Source organism: Ambystoma mexicanum, chromosome 1p (assembly GCF_040938575.1).
Source record: "Ambystoma mexicanum isolate Mex_15411 chromosome 1p, UKY_AmexF1_1, whole genome shotgun sequence".
Lineage (NCBI taxonomy): Eukaryota > Metazoa > Chordata > Amphibia > Caudata > Ambystomatidae > Ambystoma > Ambystoma mexicanum.
Genome location: NC_090921.1, coordinates 202,810,800 through 202,828,837, shown reverse-complemented (window position 1 = coordinate 202,828,837; position 18,038 = coordinate 202,810,800). Strand labels below are relative to the sequence as shown.

The 18,038-nt window shown below is 47.5% G+C and overlaps 1 protein-coding gene across 1 annotated transcript in view; it reads left to right on the top strand.

Moving 5' to 3' along the window:
• LOC138468562 (extracellular calcium-sensing receptor-like) overlaps positions 1-18,038 on the top strand; it is a 179,556-nt gene that overhangs the window by 17,043 nt on the left and 144,475 nt on the right. Inside the window, exon 2 of the mRNA XM_069609023.1 lies at positions 14,143-14,227. Coding sequence (XP_069465124.1) covers positions 14,143-14,227 — 85 coding nt within the window. The remainder of the gene's footprint in view (positions 1-14,142; positions 14,228-18,038) is intronic.

Here is an 18,038-nt window from a genome sequence, read left to right as displayed (position 1 = left end):
CTGTTCCTGACTCCGGCTAAAAGAGCCATGGTCGAAGTGGGCGGGAGCGGTCGGGAGCGGTGCTCCTCTACTTCTTTTAATTAAGTTTTACCGTTCCTATACTATATACGGTTTCGTTTTAAAATAAAAGTGTAGGAAGCAGTTGAAACTTGCACTTTCAGTTCATATTGTGCATGGGAGGGGGTGTGGCAATGTCGTTTGCGGGGAGCAGTGCAGACCAATAGGGAACATAGCTCCACTACTTCTTTTCGTACACTTCGACCACTAGCCATGATTCGCCCGTGGAACCCGGAGCGGAGGCTTTCCTTGATTTCGTGTAAATGATAACACGGGAATGCAGGAGCGGCTTTGTTGATGATGCCCTGGTAGTAGCTAATATAATTCATAGTAACGGTACTGTTGTTAGTTAATTTTGCAGGGCCAGAATGCAGCACTATGTCCGTGCCACGCCCATCCTGCTGTGGGGTTCAGTACAAGTAACTCGTGTCTGCTCACGCTGGACAGCTGTGCTTCACTTTCATTCAGCAATAACAAGTTAGAGATTATCCATCACATGGAGCTGAGGTGGCCAAGTGATTTAGGTGATGGGCTGCAAATCCATTGTGCTCTGCACGCGTGGGTTCGAATCCCATACTCTTCTTTTTTCTTCACACTTTTAAATAATTACCCATGTGGAATTATATGGGTAGTTTGTTTAAAAGGAAAGACAATCACTCTGGCGGGCGCCGCCCCTTAGTGGGGGCTCCTGCCCAGCCTACCCCCACCCCTACAACAGCAGGGAACTACTGGGGCGCAGGGTTGGGGGAAGGGAGGAAGAGCATGTCACCAGGGGGCGCGGGACCGAGAGTTGGATGGCCTATATAAAGCCTTGTCAAGCGAGGCTTACTCTCTCGCTTCCTGACCCCCCCTTCACCATAGTGGAAATGGTGGTGTGGCAGTTCCAGATGGAAGGAGTATCCAGTGTTCCTGTTGGAGGAGTAGCAATGTTGCAGAAGGCAGCAGATGTCAGAGGAGTGTTTGACAGCTGTGCGAGCGTTGAGAGTGGCAATATGGAGAAGGATGCCATCCTTGAAAGACTTCTGAGGAGGGGTAGAAATCAGTGCTATGCCCTGCGGGGGTGTACAAGGAGCCTGAGGTGGGGCAGAAGAGGAAGGAGGAGAGGTCAAGGAAGCCAAGGAGGAGGCAGAGGGAGCCAAAAAAGGGGGAGAAGGGAAGGAAATTGATGAGTTGCGGGAAGCGTCTATCAAAGAGGAGAAGGTTGACCCGAGGGCCTTGTACCAAGATGGTGCCATTCAGGTAAACATTAATGATGACCTTAGAGGAGTGGAAGGGGCCAGGAGGGCCTCCCACCGGGTGCCACCATTAATGGGAGAATAAGAGAAAGGAGAGAGCACAGAGACCATATGGTCTGGTTAGGGAACGAGAAAGAGGATGTCGGTGAGGGTCTGTCTGGAGGAAGCACTGGTATAGGTGTCAGCAATAGGGTGTCCTGGGTTGAAGACCAGAATATCCTTTTTGAACTTCTTCCTACCAGACTTAGTACGGAGTGCAGGATAGTGGATAGAGAAGCAGTTTGAAAAGAAAGAAGAAACAGAGAGCACCATAGACTAGGTGGGGGAAGAGGAGAGAGGAAGAGGAGAAAGGTGGGGGAGACAATAGAGGAGGAGACAAGGAAAGGTGCAAGCCGACGAGACAGAAAGGGACAAAGTAGACAAAAACTCAGATGGAAGAGCAGGCAGAAAACAAGGCAGTCCGGTAATCAAATCAGGTTACCAGGTCATCATGAACAGGGCAGTCATTAAAAAGAGAACCTAGAGGAGGGTGGAGCACAGCAGAACACAGAACAATATACAAGAACAAAGCAGTCGACAAATGTACACCTGTAAGAAGGAAGAATGCAGCAGAACACAAAGAAATACCATGCAAAACAGGGCAGTCAATGAGGAAGAGCAAAGGGGGTGCGTTGGTGCAGTAGGCTGGAGAAGGGAGGCGTGAGGCACATGCAATAGCGAGTTGCAAGGGACCATGCAGTCAGGAAGGTGCCACTGAGAGCAAACCACACACACGCTGCAGTGCGAGAGTACAACTTTTACTTACTGTTCCACAGAGAACTTGTCCTCACCCCAGCACCTGAGAAGTTGACGTTGGTGTTTCCTGATGATGGTGGGGATGGCCTGTGGGGTGGGAGGCAGAGGGAGTAAACACATGTTGGTGCATTATTACATGCTGTCTGGGCAGGGGTTTGGGTGCTGGGTCCACCTGGTCTGAACAGGAATTTCCCTTTTCTTCGTCTGCCCTTTTCTTCGGACGCCCGGGTGATAGACACCCTTGATCTAAGAGTTAAGAGCAGAAAGGAAGATGTAGGGCTAAGAAGGTGGGTGGTGCTTAGGCCAGATGACCTACATCCACTTGCACCTGCTCTCCATCTGCAAAGGAAAAGATGCTGGAGGGCTCCTTAAGTAGGGAACTATCTCTTCCAAAATACCTGCCTTCTAGAGCTCTTCGCTCAGCTATCTCCAACTCTCGGAGGGTCAGACAATTCTCCAGGCAGAAAGTGGGGGTTAGACCCGCTGGTGATGCTCACAAATATTTTTTGTACGCATGCTCCTCCCCAAAAACCCATAAAAGGTGTACTTTCTCCACTTGAAATCGAGGATATGTACTTCCTCGATTTTCAAGGGAAAGGGTGCTATTTTTTCTTCCTCTATGCGTTTCTGGTGTTTATGGGTGGGGCCCAGGAGAGAGGGTGGGTAGAACTAGAGGCCACGGTGTCTGTAGGCCTCATAGCAACAAAGTTTAAAGGTGTGAAGGCAGGCGCTCAGTTACCAGTCTTTAGCTTCTCCTCCTAACACACGTTTTCATGACTTCATCAATCTTCAGGGAGGCTGAGTTTCTTTGTTTTTTTCGGGCGGGTCTGCATTTCTGTTTCAGGTGTGACAAGTTAATTAGCTCTGAGGATTGTTTTTCGCACTTGCCTTTGCTGGCAGGTGACTGGAAACAACTCCCTCCAAAGATTGTACGAATGTTCATTGGCTGTTTGTCAGCCAATGAAATTCATTATCATGTGGTGGGGTGATGAGCACGCACACCTCTGCACTTTTCTGGACTGTTCTCCCAAATGTTCTTCCCAATTACAAACAGGAGATAACCCTGGAGCAGAGGCCTGTGCGTGGTGTTTTCCCCGGTGAGGCCTTGCTTGGGGCCTGGGGACGCATGTTAGACATGGATAAAGTTTGCTCGGCGCGTAAACAAACAAGACTTTACTCAGAGAGAGGACACAACCGAAAAATGAGGGTGCAGCATAACAAGCACAGAACCTGTGACATTGGAGCGATCCGAAACTACCAATTATGTTTGCTTATGTGCGTGTTCTTTAATATGATGTTCAGAATGTAAAATACAGAAATTTAAATTCTATCCAAATATAAAACTTTTGGAAACTTCTAATGTGATTCTATACACATGCATGTGCTGTTTTCTTTGGAATTAAACAGAAGGGAGGAGTTGTCATAGTAAGATTGTTTCCAACCCATTCATTTTTGTTCTAGCAACTTAAGCCTTCCTGGGCAGAATAGGGTTGCACCCACCAGGAGCCCTTTTTGATACAATTTTGCATTGTGAGGAAGAAACACACAGAAAGAGCAAGGCCCAGTGCCCTTGTGGATTTTTCACACTTCTTCCTCGGGGTGGGCACAATTCACTCCGCAGAGAAAGTGGCACATGCTGGGCAACATTCTCCCACTTTGACAATGCCACCCAAAGAGCGAAATTGGCCATTTGAAATACCTCTGTCGACTTATTATTGCGCAATCCACACTGATGGGTTTCAGCACCTGCTTAACGCGAGATGGCAATTAAGGGCATTTGCCAACGCACTCAAGAAGCACATGACACCCTCTTACCAGCGACAAGCCATACTCACTCATTCTGATCACGAATTGGCATTTATCTGGGGTCATGTTAAATGTATTTATTTGTTTATTACATGTGTAGCATCACGCAAAACCCCCAAGCATCAAGGAGCAAAGTAAACTGCATGGAGTGGACCACATCCATTGGCGCAAATTTTTACTTTTCTGCCACAAACTGGAAGATTTTTGCGTAAAAGGCAGGTGAAATCACATTGCATTTCCACTTTGGAAGAGTATAAATACCTCACACAATTAGCGATTGCTGGCGGAATTGACAATAGCTTCCTCTGGACTCTGCCCGCTTTTACCAGGTTTCATTTCTAAGCAGATCCCAGAGGAATCCCTTTCCTTATTTCCAGCGTGAGAATCCATGCTGGCATTAAGGCTGCAGTTGTCTGGTGGAGTGGGAAATACAGGGGGTCCTGGTGTGTCCACTCAGCTCCCGAACTCCACCCAGAAAATGCACGAAAATCTGGCTAATTAGAAAAAAAGCGACAGTAATAGTGTTTACACCACTTTTACTGAACCAATTGACCTGGAAAATGCTGTGGTGCATCGGAATCTGAATGCATTCACTCTGCCTATTATCCCTCTGGAAGTTTAAGCCAGATGCTGAACACAGGTGTTACGTATTTCTGTGCACAATCTGCATTTGGAGAACAAACTAACTGAGCTACCTTACAAATGATATCTCCTCTGGGGCTTTATCGTCTTAACCCCTTAACTGCCTTGGGTATTTCCCCCCAGTGCCAAGGCCTTTTTTGGTGATTTCGGTATGTCGCCATTCAATCCCTTGTAACTTCTTTGTTACATGAGATATCTCGGCCAAAGTCAGCCCTTTTTTTCCCCACATGTAAGTGGTCATAACACCACCCAGGAATCCTAATTTGCTGTAGGGGGGTGAGAGAAAATAACCAAAAAGGAGAACTTTTTTTTCTTCAGAAAATGCCAATAAAATGTTGTACAAAGAAGCCTGTTGTGTTTTCCTTGTAAGAGCTAGGAACAAATGGTTTGCTCTGCTGGATTTTCCATTTTTCAGGCTTTCAAGAACAGATTGAGTGGAAGCCAAAATAACATATTTTGATATGCTAATCAGCCGTTTTGTGAGTGGTAGGTGATTTTGGTGGTTTTTGTCCAATAGGACATGCGTGGACGCGATGGAAGAAAAGGGTAGGAAAGCTGAACGGGAATCCAGAAAGGCATACATTTCTGAAAAGTAGACAATATTCCAAGTTTAGGAAGGGTTGATTTGCAGAGGTCAGGCAACAACTATGTAGGGAAAGATTCCATAGTTTGGGGGAAATCAGGAAAATGTGAGAAAAAAAACACAATTTCCGCACATTTCACTCTGGTCACACACCGAAACACGCAGCCAACAACACATGGCCTACCTTCCTGCGTTTCCACAGGTTTCCCGATGAAAACGGTACCTCACATGTGTGGGTGCACCTACCTGGGTGCAAAGGGAAAAGCCTAAAACACTGGTAACCCCAAGTCTTTTCGCACAGCAGACTTTCAGGAATTTTGCTCTTGTGAACAACCTACAGATTTGGGCCTAGGGTGTCGAAGCCACGAAGGAAAACATGGAACCCCATGCATTTCCGAAAAGAAGACACCCGTGGGAATCCACAGAGGTTTGATTTGCGCAAATCACCCCATAATTTATGACCCACAATCCTTGACAAAATCTGAAATTTAGTGGAAAAAATACAATTTTCACTTTGTCTGGGATTGTGGATAATACATTCTGGGGCAATTCACGCAAGTCAGACCTCTGTGGATTCCCACGGGTGTCCTCTTTTTGGAAATGCATGGGGTTCCCTGTTTTCCTTGGTGACTTGGACTCCCAAGGCCAAAACCTGTATGTTTTCCACATGAGCAAAATCTGATCTGCCGTAAGGCTTGGCGTTACCAGTGGGTTAGCCTTTTCCCTTTGCACCCAGGTAAGTGCACCCACACATGTGAGGTACCATTTTTGTCGGGACACCTGTGGGAACGCAGGATGGTAGGACATGTGCTGTTGGCGCCGTGTTTCAGTGGGTGGCCAGAGTGAAATGTCTGAAAATTGTGTTTTTTTCCACCAAATTTCAGAGACATTTGCCTCTGCCCACCCACGAAACACGCTGCCAACAACAGATGTCCTACCTTCCCACATACCCACAGGTGTCCTGATGAAAACGGTACCTCACATGTGTGGATCCACCTACCTCGGCGCAAAGGGTAAAGACTAATCCACTGATAAACCCATGCCTTTCGGCAAAGCAGATTTTGCTCATGTGGACAACCTACAGATTTGGGCCTAGGGTGTCGAAGCCACCAAGGAAAACAGAGAACCCCATGCATTTCCAAAAAGAAGACACTCGTGGACACCCCCCTTTCCACTTAAAACATCCATGGTGGTTTAGTGACCCCCACACCCACCCAAAACAAGTTATCATTTTTTTTATTTTTGTTTTTGTTTTGCCTCTTTCCTAGGGTAATATTGTGCTAGCAATCTGCCCCCAGGGAGGGCTACATAAGGTGCCCCCATCCACTTAGGGTGGGGGGAGAGGGCCACCCCCCTTTCCACTAAAAACATCCATGGTGGTTCAATGGCCCCCCACACCCACCCAATAGAAGTTATAATTTGGTTTTATTTTTGTTTTGCCCCTTTCCTAGGGGCAGATGGGCACATGTGGGTGGCCATCTGCCCCCCAGGGGAGCAAAACGTACTGCCCCAGGCTTGGGGGGTGGCTCTGCCAATATTTGCAGTGGCCTCCACCTCACCCCAAATGGATGGGGCATCTCTGTACCCCTTCCTAGGGGCAGAAATCGGACCCCAGGGAAGGATAAATAAGGTGCCCGCATCCACTTAGGGTGGGGGGAGAGGGCCACCCCCCTTTCAAACACAAAAAATCCTGGTGGTCTACTGGGCCCCACCCCAAAACAAGTTTTATATATATATATATATATATATATATATATATATATATATATATATATATATATATATATATATATATATATATATATATATATATATATATATATTTGTTTTGCCCTTCCCTAGGGGCAGATGGGCACATGTGTGTGGCTATCTACCCCCAGGGGGGTGTCAAGACATACTGCCCCAGGCTTGGGAGGGGTGGCTCTGCAAATATTTGCAGTGACCTCTCCCCCCACCCCTAATGGGTGGAAGGCATCTCATGTACCCCTTCCTAGGGGCAGAAATCTGCCCCCAGGGAGGGCTACATAAGATGCCCCCATCCATTTGTGGTGGGGGGAGAGTGCCACCCCCCTTTCCACTAAAAACATCCATGGTGGTTCAATGGCCCCCCACACCCACCCAATACAAGTTATAATTTGGTTTTATTTTTGTTTTGCCCCTTTCCTAGGGGCAGATGGGCACATGTGGGTGGCCATCTGCCCCCCAGGGGAGCAAAACGTACTGCCCCAGGCTTGGGGGGTGGCTCTGCCAATATTTGCAGTGGCCTCCACCTCACCCCAAATGGATGGGGCATCTCTGTACCCCTTCCTAGGGGCAGAAATCGGACCCCAGGGAAGGATAAATAAGGTGCCCGCATCCACTTAGGGTGGGGGGAGAGGGCCACCCCCCTTTCAAACACAAAAAATCCTGGTGGTCTACTGGGCCCCACCCCAAAACAAGTTTATATATATATATATATATATATATATATATATATATATATATATATATATATATATATATATATATATATATATATATTTGTTTTGCCCTTCCCTAGGGGCAGATGGGCACATGTGTGTGGCTATCTACCCCCAGGGGGGTGTCAAGACATACTGCCCCAGGCTTGGGAGGGGTGGCTCTGCAAATATTTGCAGTGACCTCTCCCCCCACCCCTAATGGGTGGAAGGCATCTCATGTACCCCTTCCTAGGGGCAGAAATCTGCCCCCAGAGAGGGCTACATAAGGTGCCCCCCATCCACTTAGGGTGGGGGGGCGAGGGCCTCCCCCCTTGCAAAAATCCCTGGTCGCTAGTGGTCCCACCCGCACCCATCCTACCCAAAACTATGTTTTAAAAAAAAAAATCTTTTTTTTGTTTGCCCCCCTTCCCTGGGGGCAGATGATCACCCATCTGCCTCCAGGCTATTGCCCCCATGCTTTGGGGGACAGGGGGGGGAGAAGGCAGCTTACATAGTAAGCAGCCCCTCCCCCCACTTCAAAATCAGATCCCTGCACAACACACCAAACACATATTCTGGGGGGGATAAATGACATTATATCCCCCCCACTTAAAATTGTGGGGGGGGGATTTGTCCCCCCTGTCCTCCCTTGTCCTATGCCCATGTGTGTCCTTACTAATGCTTTAGGTACCCTTTGGCTAGGCTTAGTTTTCTGAGATATTTTTGCACCATGATGCCTTTGCAGGTGTCCATAGGCTTCATTGCCATACCATACACTAACATACTGCAGCCACTTGACTGTAACAGCAGCTGTTACACAGGGCACCTATGACCTTGGAAACTGTGCTGCGCCACTGTAGAGCAGGGGCTGCAGATCAGGACACTGATGCAGCATGGCTAGGTGTACTCTATGCACGTGACTTGGATTTTAAAGAAAGGGGGTGTCTGGTTAACAACCACCCTTTCTCAGATGGATTTCCCACATCATTTTATTGATATTGCTAAACAAACCTTTAAAAGCTAGGGCTTTAACATCCTTGTGAGCTGGCAATCCTTCACAGACCCATTATGGCGGTGTCTGGCAAATGTCAATCCCATATCTGCACAAAAGCCGAAACTGTTGGCTTTGGCAATGCTTGTTTATACCTGTATTTATTTTTCTGAATGGGTGGGGAGGTGGGAATCTCATTGTCCACTTTCCATCTCCACTCCACTATTCCCTTACTATGTACCTCTCCTTTCAGCTTTTTTGCTGTGAAAGTTCCAGCAACCCTTACTGTTACCTTTTCATAACAAATGGTGATTCTGAAAATATGTAGATGTCTCTCTTTGGGACAGATCAGCTTTTGCCAGTCTCACTTTAGGTTGTCAAACAAATGGATGCCATCTGTTGAAACTGATAGTATGAATACTTTGATTACATCTAGCTTGCTCTGGCTGCATGATGAAATGATATGATATGATATTCTATTTATATCGGGCCCATACACAAGTGTTTCAGGGCGTGACGGGCAAGGGAGGGGTACAAGGAAGGACAAAACCAAAACAACGATCTTACTTGACCCCGTGACAAATTGAATGCACAAGTGCAGGGGAGAGGGAAGGGGGTAGGGGAAAAAATGCAAGTGGCAGAGGGGAGTGGAAAGAGCTGAACACATGATCTAAACAACAACAGGAAGTGTGGCCAGCTGGTGGCAGTGCAATAATAAGGTGCAGACAAACGGTGTCTAATAAGTGCAGGAGGGGGACTATAGGGTTGAAGATACAGACCCAAGTGCAAGGGTTGCCAGGAGGCAGTGCAGGTATGTGGCTGGGTGGGAAGGGATCTGGGATCGAAATCGGAGGGTAGCCAGGTACCCAAAGCCAAAGCTGACAGAGATCAGTAGGGGAGAGGAAGAGAGAAGGCAGAAGCAAAGTAGAAGGTCTTGAGGTGCTTCCGGAACCGAAGATGGTTCTCCTCAAGTTTCAGAGAGGCAGGGAGGCGGTTCCAGAGGTAGGCCCCCACCGAAGAAAGAGATCTACCCCCAATTTGTTGCTTGGAGAAGTGACTGACCCTGAGGGAGTGTGATGTGGAGGAGTGAAGAGCTCGAGCAGGAAGGTATTTCTGTAAAGAGAGTTGAAGGCATTGCGGATCCAGGCCCCAGAGGCCTTGTGGACAATGCAAAGGTTCTTGAACGTAATCCTTGCAGCCACTACGAGGCAATGAAGAGAATTCAGGCCTGGAGAGATACGATCCCAGGGCTTGAGGCCAAGGACAACTCTTGCAATCCTTTCCTGGATGAGTTGCAGAGAGCAGAGAGTAGTAGCAGGTAGACTTAAAAAGAGGCTGTTGCAGTAGTCCAGCCTGGAGAGAACCAGAGCTCTAGAGACAGTGAGCTTCTGGGGGAAGGAGAGGAAGGGATGAATACCTCTGAGGAGGTGCAGTTGGTAGTCTGACTTCTTAGAGATGTCCGAGATGTGTGGAGAAAAGGAAAGCGTGGTGTCGAAGATGGCCGCAAGGTTATTAGCCTCACAGGTGGGAGCAGGGAGAGGGCCAATGGAGGCTGGCCAGAGAGTGACAGGAAAGGAAGGTGCAGGAGTGCCGATGAGGAGGCTCCCTGTCTTACTGGCATTAAGGCAGAGGTTGTTGGCAGCACACCACTCCTGGATTGCAGACAGACAGAGATGAGAAGAAAAGGTGGCAGAGGGGAGCCTGAAAACGAGCTGAGTGTCATCCGCATAGAACTGAAAATTGGAGCAGAGAGTAGTGATGCAGTGGGCAAGGGGTGCCAGGTATTGGTTGAAAAGTCAGGGGGAGAGGTTAGACCCCTGGGGAACACCAGAAGTAAAGAGTGAGATAGAAGAAAGGAAGGACCCGTGTTGGACCTTGGAGGGTCGGTTAGAAAGGAAGGAGGTCAGCCAGGCCAGGGCCTGATCAGTGGTACCCAGGTTATCAAGGAGGCGCTCGAGCAGGATGGCATGGTTAACCATGTCAACGGCAAAAGAGAGATCAAGTAGGATGAGGACAGAGGGGAGATTAGAATCAAGTTTGAAGAGCAGGTCTTCACGGATGTTCAGGAGAGCAGTTTCCATGCTTGTGGCTGCTCTGAAGCTAGACTTTATGGTCATGGAGACAGCCAGCAGAATCAGTTTGAAGATTAAGCTGGGAGATGGTCAGTTTGCTCAGGAAAGGAGTGATAGAGATTGGGCGATAGTGAAGAGGGTGCACAAGAGAGTGCTTCAGAGGGGAGGGGAAGGCTGCCGAAGTGACAGAGTGGTTGCAGAAGCCAGCCAGGGCAGGAGCGAGGGTGTCAATATGGTCCTTGATGGTTTTGGATGACAGGGAAGAACCTGTTTTGAAGCGATTTACATAGATCAGACTTGTCTGGAAATCTTGTCAGGAGAGAACAGAGGAAAGTAGGAGAAAGAGGGAGGAGAAGTGGCAGCAGGGGGGGCGGTGGTAGCGGAGACAGAAGAGGGGAGAGGAGGGGAGGACGAGAGGGTGGGCAGGATGCCCTTGGTTTTAGAGATGAAATGAGAAGCCAGGTCCTTCCAGAGGGACTGGGAGGGGACAGAGGAAGTAGAGACTGCTGCAGGATTGGCCAGCTCCTTTCAGACTTTAAAGAGTTCGGCCGAGTTGTTAGATGCCGCAGAGGCACGGCCTTGGATGTGGTCACTCTTCTTATTGTGGACAGAGAGCCGGTATTGCCTTTTGAGCAGGCGGCAGGCCAGTTTGTCACAGGATGCCAAAGATGCCCGCCATTTCCTCTCAGCCACCCTACACTCGTGTTGCATTTAAGGCTGACTAGGTCACTCCAAGAGTTGCACTGAGCCTTGGACTTCAGGCGTATCCTCATTACAGGGGCAAGAAGATCAAGAGCATCAGATTGGAGCAGAGTGGAGCTTGGAAAGGGCAGTGTCAGGATGAGAGTCAGCCAGAGGTGGCGGAGGGGGAGAGAAAGTCTCAACTGACACACGCTTCATGGGCCTGATGACCGAGAAGTTAGGTGGCAGTGCTGGAGCAGGCTTTGCCTATGGGGTAGAGAGGGAGAGATGGGAGGAAAGTAGAAAGTGATCGCTCCAGGAGAGAGGAGTGGTGAGAAGGTTAGAGAGGGGGAAGGTCAGAGGAGATGAGAAATATCTAGAAGCCCAGCAGTGTGTGTCTGGCCAGAGGGAAGAATAGAAAGAGAGAGAGAGTTGCAGAGGTCACGAAAGAGTACAGAAGAGGGACATGAAGCATCCAGGTGGATATTGAGGTCACAAAGGAGGAGGAGTTGAGTGCTCATGGCCAGGAGGGAGGAGGAGAGGTCAGTCCACTCTTGGAGGAAAGAGGTAGTCTGACCATGTGGCCGATCGATAGTAGTAATGGTGAGAGAGTGGCCAGGAGAGAGAGAAAGCCTAAAGACAAGGCATTCAAAGGAGGAGTAGGCCTGCACGGAGAATCACAAAGACAGAAATCCACTCTGGGAAGATCAAGGCAACACCCCCACCACAACGGTTGGATCTGGGCGTGGAGAGGATCCTGTAGCCGTCAGGGAGGAGAGTGTCAAATCTCATGGCAGAGTAGGCCGTGAACCATGTCTCTGTGAAACCAAGGACATCGAGGTTCAGTTCTTCCAGGAGATGTCAGATGTCAGAGGAGTGTTTGACAGCTTAGCGAGAGTTGATAGTGGCAATATGAGAAGATTGCCAGCATTGAAAGACCTCCGGGTAGGGGTACATATCAGAGGTATGCCTTGTGGAAGTGTGAAGGAGCCCATGAGGGGGCAGAGGAGGAAGGAGGAGAGGGTGAGCTAGCTAATGAAGAGCCAGAGGTGGGAGGCAAAGAAGCCAGAGAGGAGAGAGAGGGCACAGCAGCAGAAGGAAGGAAGTTGATGAGACGCAGGAAGCGTTTATCAAAGAGGAGAAGGTTGGCCTTAGGGCCTTGTACCAGGACAGTGCCATTCTGGTAGACATTAATGATTACCTTAAAGGAGTGGAATTGATGCAGGAGGGACTTCCACTGGGTGCCACCATTCATGGGAGAAGAAGAGAAAGGAGAGAGCACAGAGACCATGTGAGGAGACTAAAGATCAGGCGAAGGAACGACAAAGAGGATGTCGGTGAGGGTTTTTCTGGAGGACATGTGTTAGATTGTCCATTGAAGTTATGTCAGAATGAAGAACACGCGCTCTGTACTTTATAAGTATATTTATTTAGAAGTTAACAGGTAAGTATGAAGGCAGGGAAAAGGCATCCACCGGTCCAGTATACACCAGAGCAGGCTCCCAACTGCTTCTCAAAGGAACGTTCCCTGAACACATACATAAACATTCCAAAGGAACATTCTACAATGGAGCTGAGCTTACCTGCATACCTTAGTATAAACATAACACATCTCCCCCCTTTAACCTTTGACCAATTAATAATTAAGGCAAAATGTAAAATTGCCCAACAAACACTTTTCATCAAGGTGTACCAAAAGATAGTGAGAGATTTCATTGACAAAGCACTCATGACTATAATGCAAATAATTAATAAAGTGAAGATACTTACATTACAAATCAAACTTCTCATAAAGTGTACAAAAAGATTGTTGAACATTTCATTGACACAGAATTACTTCAGTGCATTGCAAGTAATTAATAAAATGAACATCAGGAACACTTTCATATTACCTTCAACATCTCTAACGAAACCATCTGATTTGTGGCAGGCCATTACCACTACATCCTCGCAATAGTGAACCAGCCCACAATCAACTACACCCTTATCCACCAATGACAACCAAGAACCTTTAATCACTGATAGTTTTTTTTTTTTTTTTTTTACCAAAGGTGGTACTAACTAAGCACAGATGAATTACGCCCTTTTCTATAAAGAATCTTTACCAACCACAAGAAAAATCAATGAAACCATAAAAGCTAATATTATGATTTCCATGTGTGGTTAGACCTACATTTTCAGAAAATATGGGACGGCCACCTGAACCCAGAAGACCGCCAAAAAAAAAATATGCACCAAGTGCCGGGAAAAACAATCCCACCACCACTTAATACTCCATTTGCTCACCCCCAAAACAAAACTGCACTATGTGCCGGGACAACCAATCCCCAAACTGTGGTGCGACCACCTGAACCCAGGAAGACCACCAAAAGAAATTGCACTCTTTGTGCCGGGACAACCAATCCCCCAAAACAAAACTTGCACCAAAAAATTGCACTCTTTGTGCCGGGACAAACAATCCCCCAAAACAAAATTGCACTCTTTGTGCCGGGACAACCAATCCCCCAAAACAAAACTGCACTTTGTGCCGGGACAACCAGTCCCACCAAAATATCTCACTCATAAAAATGCACTTAGTGCGAGGACTTTTGTCAGCCAAAGTCAAACAGTCACCCCACTGTTGCACTTTTCTCCAATACATTTTTTTTCCATGCTGCAAAGAAAGGTTAATAATACGAAGCACAATTGGAATAGTTCAATTAGTGAATGGCTTGTCACCCCCTTTATTTCTCCCATGAGCCACACTAGCAATACTTTTTCCTTCTCAATGGCTCCTTAAACTGCCCAAATATATCATCAAACCACGCCAAATTATGACGCTCCTTTTCCTTTGTGTTAACAGGATATTTTGGAGCAGAGCCCACAGAGTATTCGGAAACTCGTGAGGGCGGCTCTTTGAAGCTTCCGAAAATGTCATCAATCCACCCGTAAATGAAAGGCACGCCGTCCAGCTGCCTCCGTGCTGGCTCTTGATGCTTTACAAACTCACTATCGTGATCTGACAGCATTAACTTAAAACATGAACAGTCATTATCTCCTACTGTTTCATAGTTTATCTTCATGGAAATCCTAGGTAAAAGCTTGTTGGTGTCTTCACTTACACGACGTTCATCCGGAAACAAAATAGGACCTTTCTTCAAATCATTCGATATGTTACAATCACACCCTTCACTTTGAGAGTCTTGCAGTACACCTAATCTCCAATGATTGGTAGCAGTGGTGTGAGGCCAATCAACCTTAGAAACAAAGGGACGTGTTTTCCTATTTTTTTCTATGCAAGGCATTCTCTTCATATCTGGCCAACCGTCGCTCTCGTGAGCTGATGGAGTTAATCTTCCAGCCAGCAACGTCATCATTGGACCCTCTGCAGTCAGCCTAAGCAGAGACTCCGCACGACACAAACCAGGCCTCCTAACATCGAAAGGAGAAGCTTGCTCTCTCACTCTTGTATTTTTCAATACAGCCCAGAAACTGCTTTCTTCTCCCATTCCGCTCATGTTTAACGGGACACAGCAGTTTAACGGCACAGAACACAAGTGAAAACTCTCCATTTCTCCCATGACTCTCACAGCTGGAGCGCTCAGAGCTGTTCCCAATCTGCCAGCACTACACACTAAGTCGTCACACTGCCATATTTCAATGACTTTCTCCACCCCCTCCATAGCGGACTCCTTATCTAGGGAAAGGGGTGGGTAATGGACCCGGTGGATGCCTCGCCATATTTCGGGCCTTTCATGCGGAATTCCCTTTACCTCATACATTTCTTTCTCTTCGTCTCCGCTGATGAGATTACAAGTGCCTTCCTTTTTTTTCTCCGTATACTTCATGTGATCCATTTGTGTAAGCGCTCCTTCTTCTGAGTGGACATCTGCTGCTTTCCTCAATCCCATCCTCGTCGCCAATGTTAGATTGTCCATTGAGGTTATGTCAGAATGAAGAACACGCGCTCTGTACTTTATAAGTATATTTATTTAGAAGTTAACAGGTAAGTATGAAGGCAGGGAAAAGGCATCCACCGGTCCAGTATACACCAGAGCAGGCTCCCAACTGCTTCTCAAAGGAACGTTCCATGAATACATACATAAACATTCCAAAGGAACATTCTACAATGGAGCTGAGCTTACCTGCATACCTTAGTATAAACATAATAACATGCTGGTGTAGGTGTCAGCAATAGGGAGACCAGGCTGTGAGGTCAAGATATCCCTTTTGAACTTCTTCCTACCAGACCTATTGAGTAGGATAGTCAATAGAGAAGCAGTTAGACAAGATGGGAGAAACAGAGAGTGCCATAGGTTATGTGAAGGAGGGTGAAGACAAGAGAGAGGGAGGGAGGGAGTGACCAGAACAGAGGAGGGGGGAGCAGGAGAGGGGAGAAACACAGGAACAGCAGGACAGAGTAGCACAATGCAGTCACTGGGCATCAAAATCAAAAACACACAGGTCAGCCGCAGGGGCACAGCAAAATTCAAATTGGCAGCAAAGGAGGAAACAATACAGCCACAAGGGCAGGCTAAATTCGAATTTGGTAGCAGAGGTGGAAAACAGTACAGCCACAGGGGCAGGCTAAATTTGAATTGGCAGCAGAGGTGGAAAACATTACAGCCACAGGGGCACAGCAAAATTCAAATTGGCAGCAGAGGTAGAAAAGACTATAGCAACAGGGACAGGCTAAATTTGAAGTGGCAGCAGCGGTGGAAAAACAGTACAGTCACAAGCGTAGGCTAAATTCCAATTTGCCAGCCGAGGTGGAAAATCTACAGCCACAATGGCATGCTAAATTCGAATTTGGCAGGAGAGGCAGAAAGCAGTACATCCACAAGTGCGGCTAAATGTGAAATGGCAGCAGAGGTGGAAAAAATACAGCCACAGGGGCACAGCAGAATACAAATTGGAAGCAGAGGTGGAGAACAGTAAAGCCACATGGGGAGGCTACATTTGAAGTAGCAGCATAGGTGAAAAAACAGTACAGCCACAGGGGCACAGCAAACTTGAAATTGGGAGCAGAGGTGTAAAACAGTACATCCACGAGGACAGGCTAAATTGAAGTGGCAGCAGAGGAAGAAAAGAGTACAGCCACATGGGCACAGAAAAATAAAATTGGCAGCAGAGATGGAAAACAGTATATAGCCACATGGACAGGCTAAATTTGAAATGGCAGCAGCAGTGGAAAAACAAACAGTACAGCCACAAGTGTAGGCTAAATTCGAATTTGCCAGCAGAGGTGGCCAGCAGTACAGCCACAAGGGCACAGCAAAATTCAAATTGGCAACAGAAGTGGAAAACAGTACAGCCACAGGGCAGGCCAAATTTGAAGTGGCAGCAGAGGTGGACAAACAGTACAGCCACAGGGACACAGCAACATTCAAATTGGCAGCAGAGGTGGAAAAACAGTACAGCCACATGGGTAGGCTAAATTCGAATTTGGCAGCAGAGGTGGAAAACAGTACAGCCACAGGGGCACAGAAAAATTAAAATTGGCAGCAGAGGTGGAAAACAGTACAGCTATGAGGGCAGGCTAAAATTGAATTAGCGGCAGAGGTGGAAAACAGTATAGCCACAAGGGCAGGCTGAATTCGAATTTGGCAGCAGACGTGGAAAACAGTACAGCCACAGGGCAGGCCAAATTTGAAGTGGCAGCAGAGGCAGAAAAGAGTACAGCCACATGGGCACAGAAAAATTAAATTGGCAGCAGAGATGAAAAACAGTATAGCCACAGGGGCAGGCTAAATTTGAAATGGCAGCAGCAGTGGAAAAACAAACAGTACAGCCACAAGTGTAGGCTAAATTCGAATTTGTCAGCAGAGGTGGCCAGCAGTACAGCCACAAGGGCACAGCAAAATTCAAATTGGCAACAGAAGTGGAAAACAGTACAGCCACAAGGCAGGCCAAATTTGAAGTGGCAGAAGAGGTGGACAAACAGTACAGCCACAGGGACACAGCAACATTCAAATTGGCAGCCGAGGTGGACAATTGGCAGCAGAGGTTAAAAAACAGTACAGCCACAAGAGTAGGCTACATTCGAATGTGGCAACAGATTTGGAAAACAGTACAGCCACAGGGGCAGAGCAAAAAGCAAATTGGCAGCAGAGGTGGAAAAACAGTACAGCCACAAGGGCAGGCTGAATTCGAATTTGGCAGCAGAGGTGAAAAACAGTACTGCCACAAGGGCACAGCAAAATTCAAATTGGCAACAGAGGTGGAAAACACTACAGCCACAAAGGCAGGCCAAATTTGAAGTGGCAGCAGAGGTGGACAAACAGTACAGCCATAGGGGCACAGCACAATTCAAATTGGCAGCAGAGGTTGAAAAACAGTACAGCCACAAGGGCAGGCTACATTTGAATGTGGCAGCAGATTTGGAAAACAGTGCAGCCACAGGGGCAGAGCAAAAGGCAAATTGGCACCAGAGGTGGAAAAACAGTATAGCCACAAGGGCAGGCTGAATTCGAATTTGGCAGCAGAGGTGGAAAACAGTACAGCCACAGGGCAGGCCAAATTTGAAGTGACAGCAGAGGTGGAAAACAGTACAGCCACAGGGGCACAGCAACTTTCAAATTGGCAGCAGAGGTTGAAAAACAGTACAGCCACCAGGGCAGGCTACATTTGAATGTGGCAGCAGATTTGGAAAACAGTACAGCCACAGGGGCAGAGCAAAAAGCAAATTGGCAGCAGAGGTGGAAAAACAGTACAGCCACAAGGGCAGGCTGAATTCGAATTTGGCAGCAGAGGTGGAAA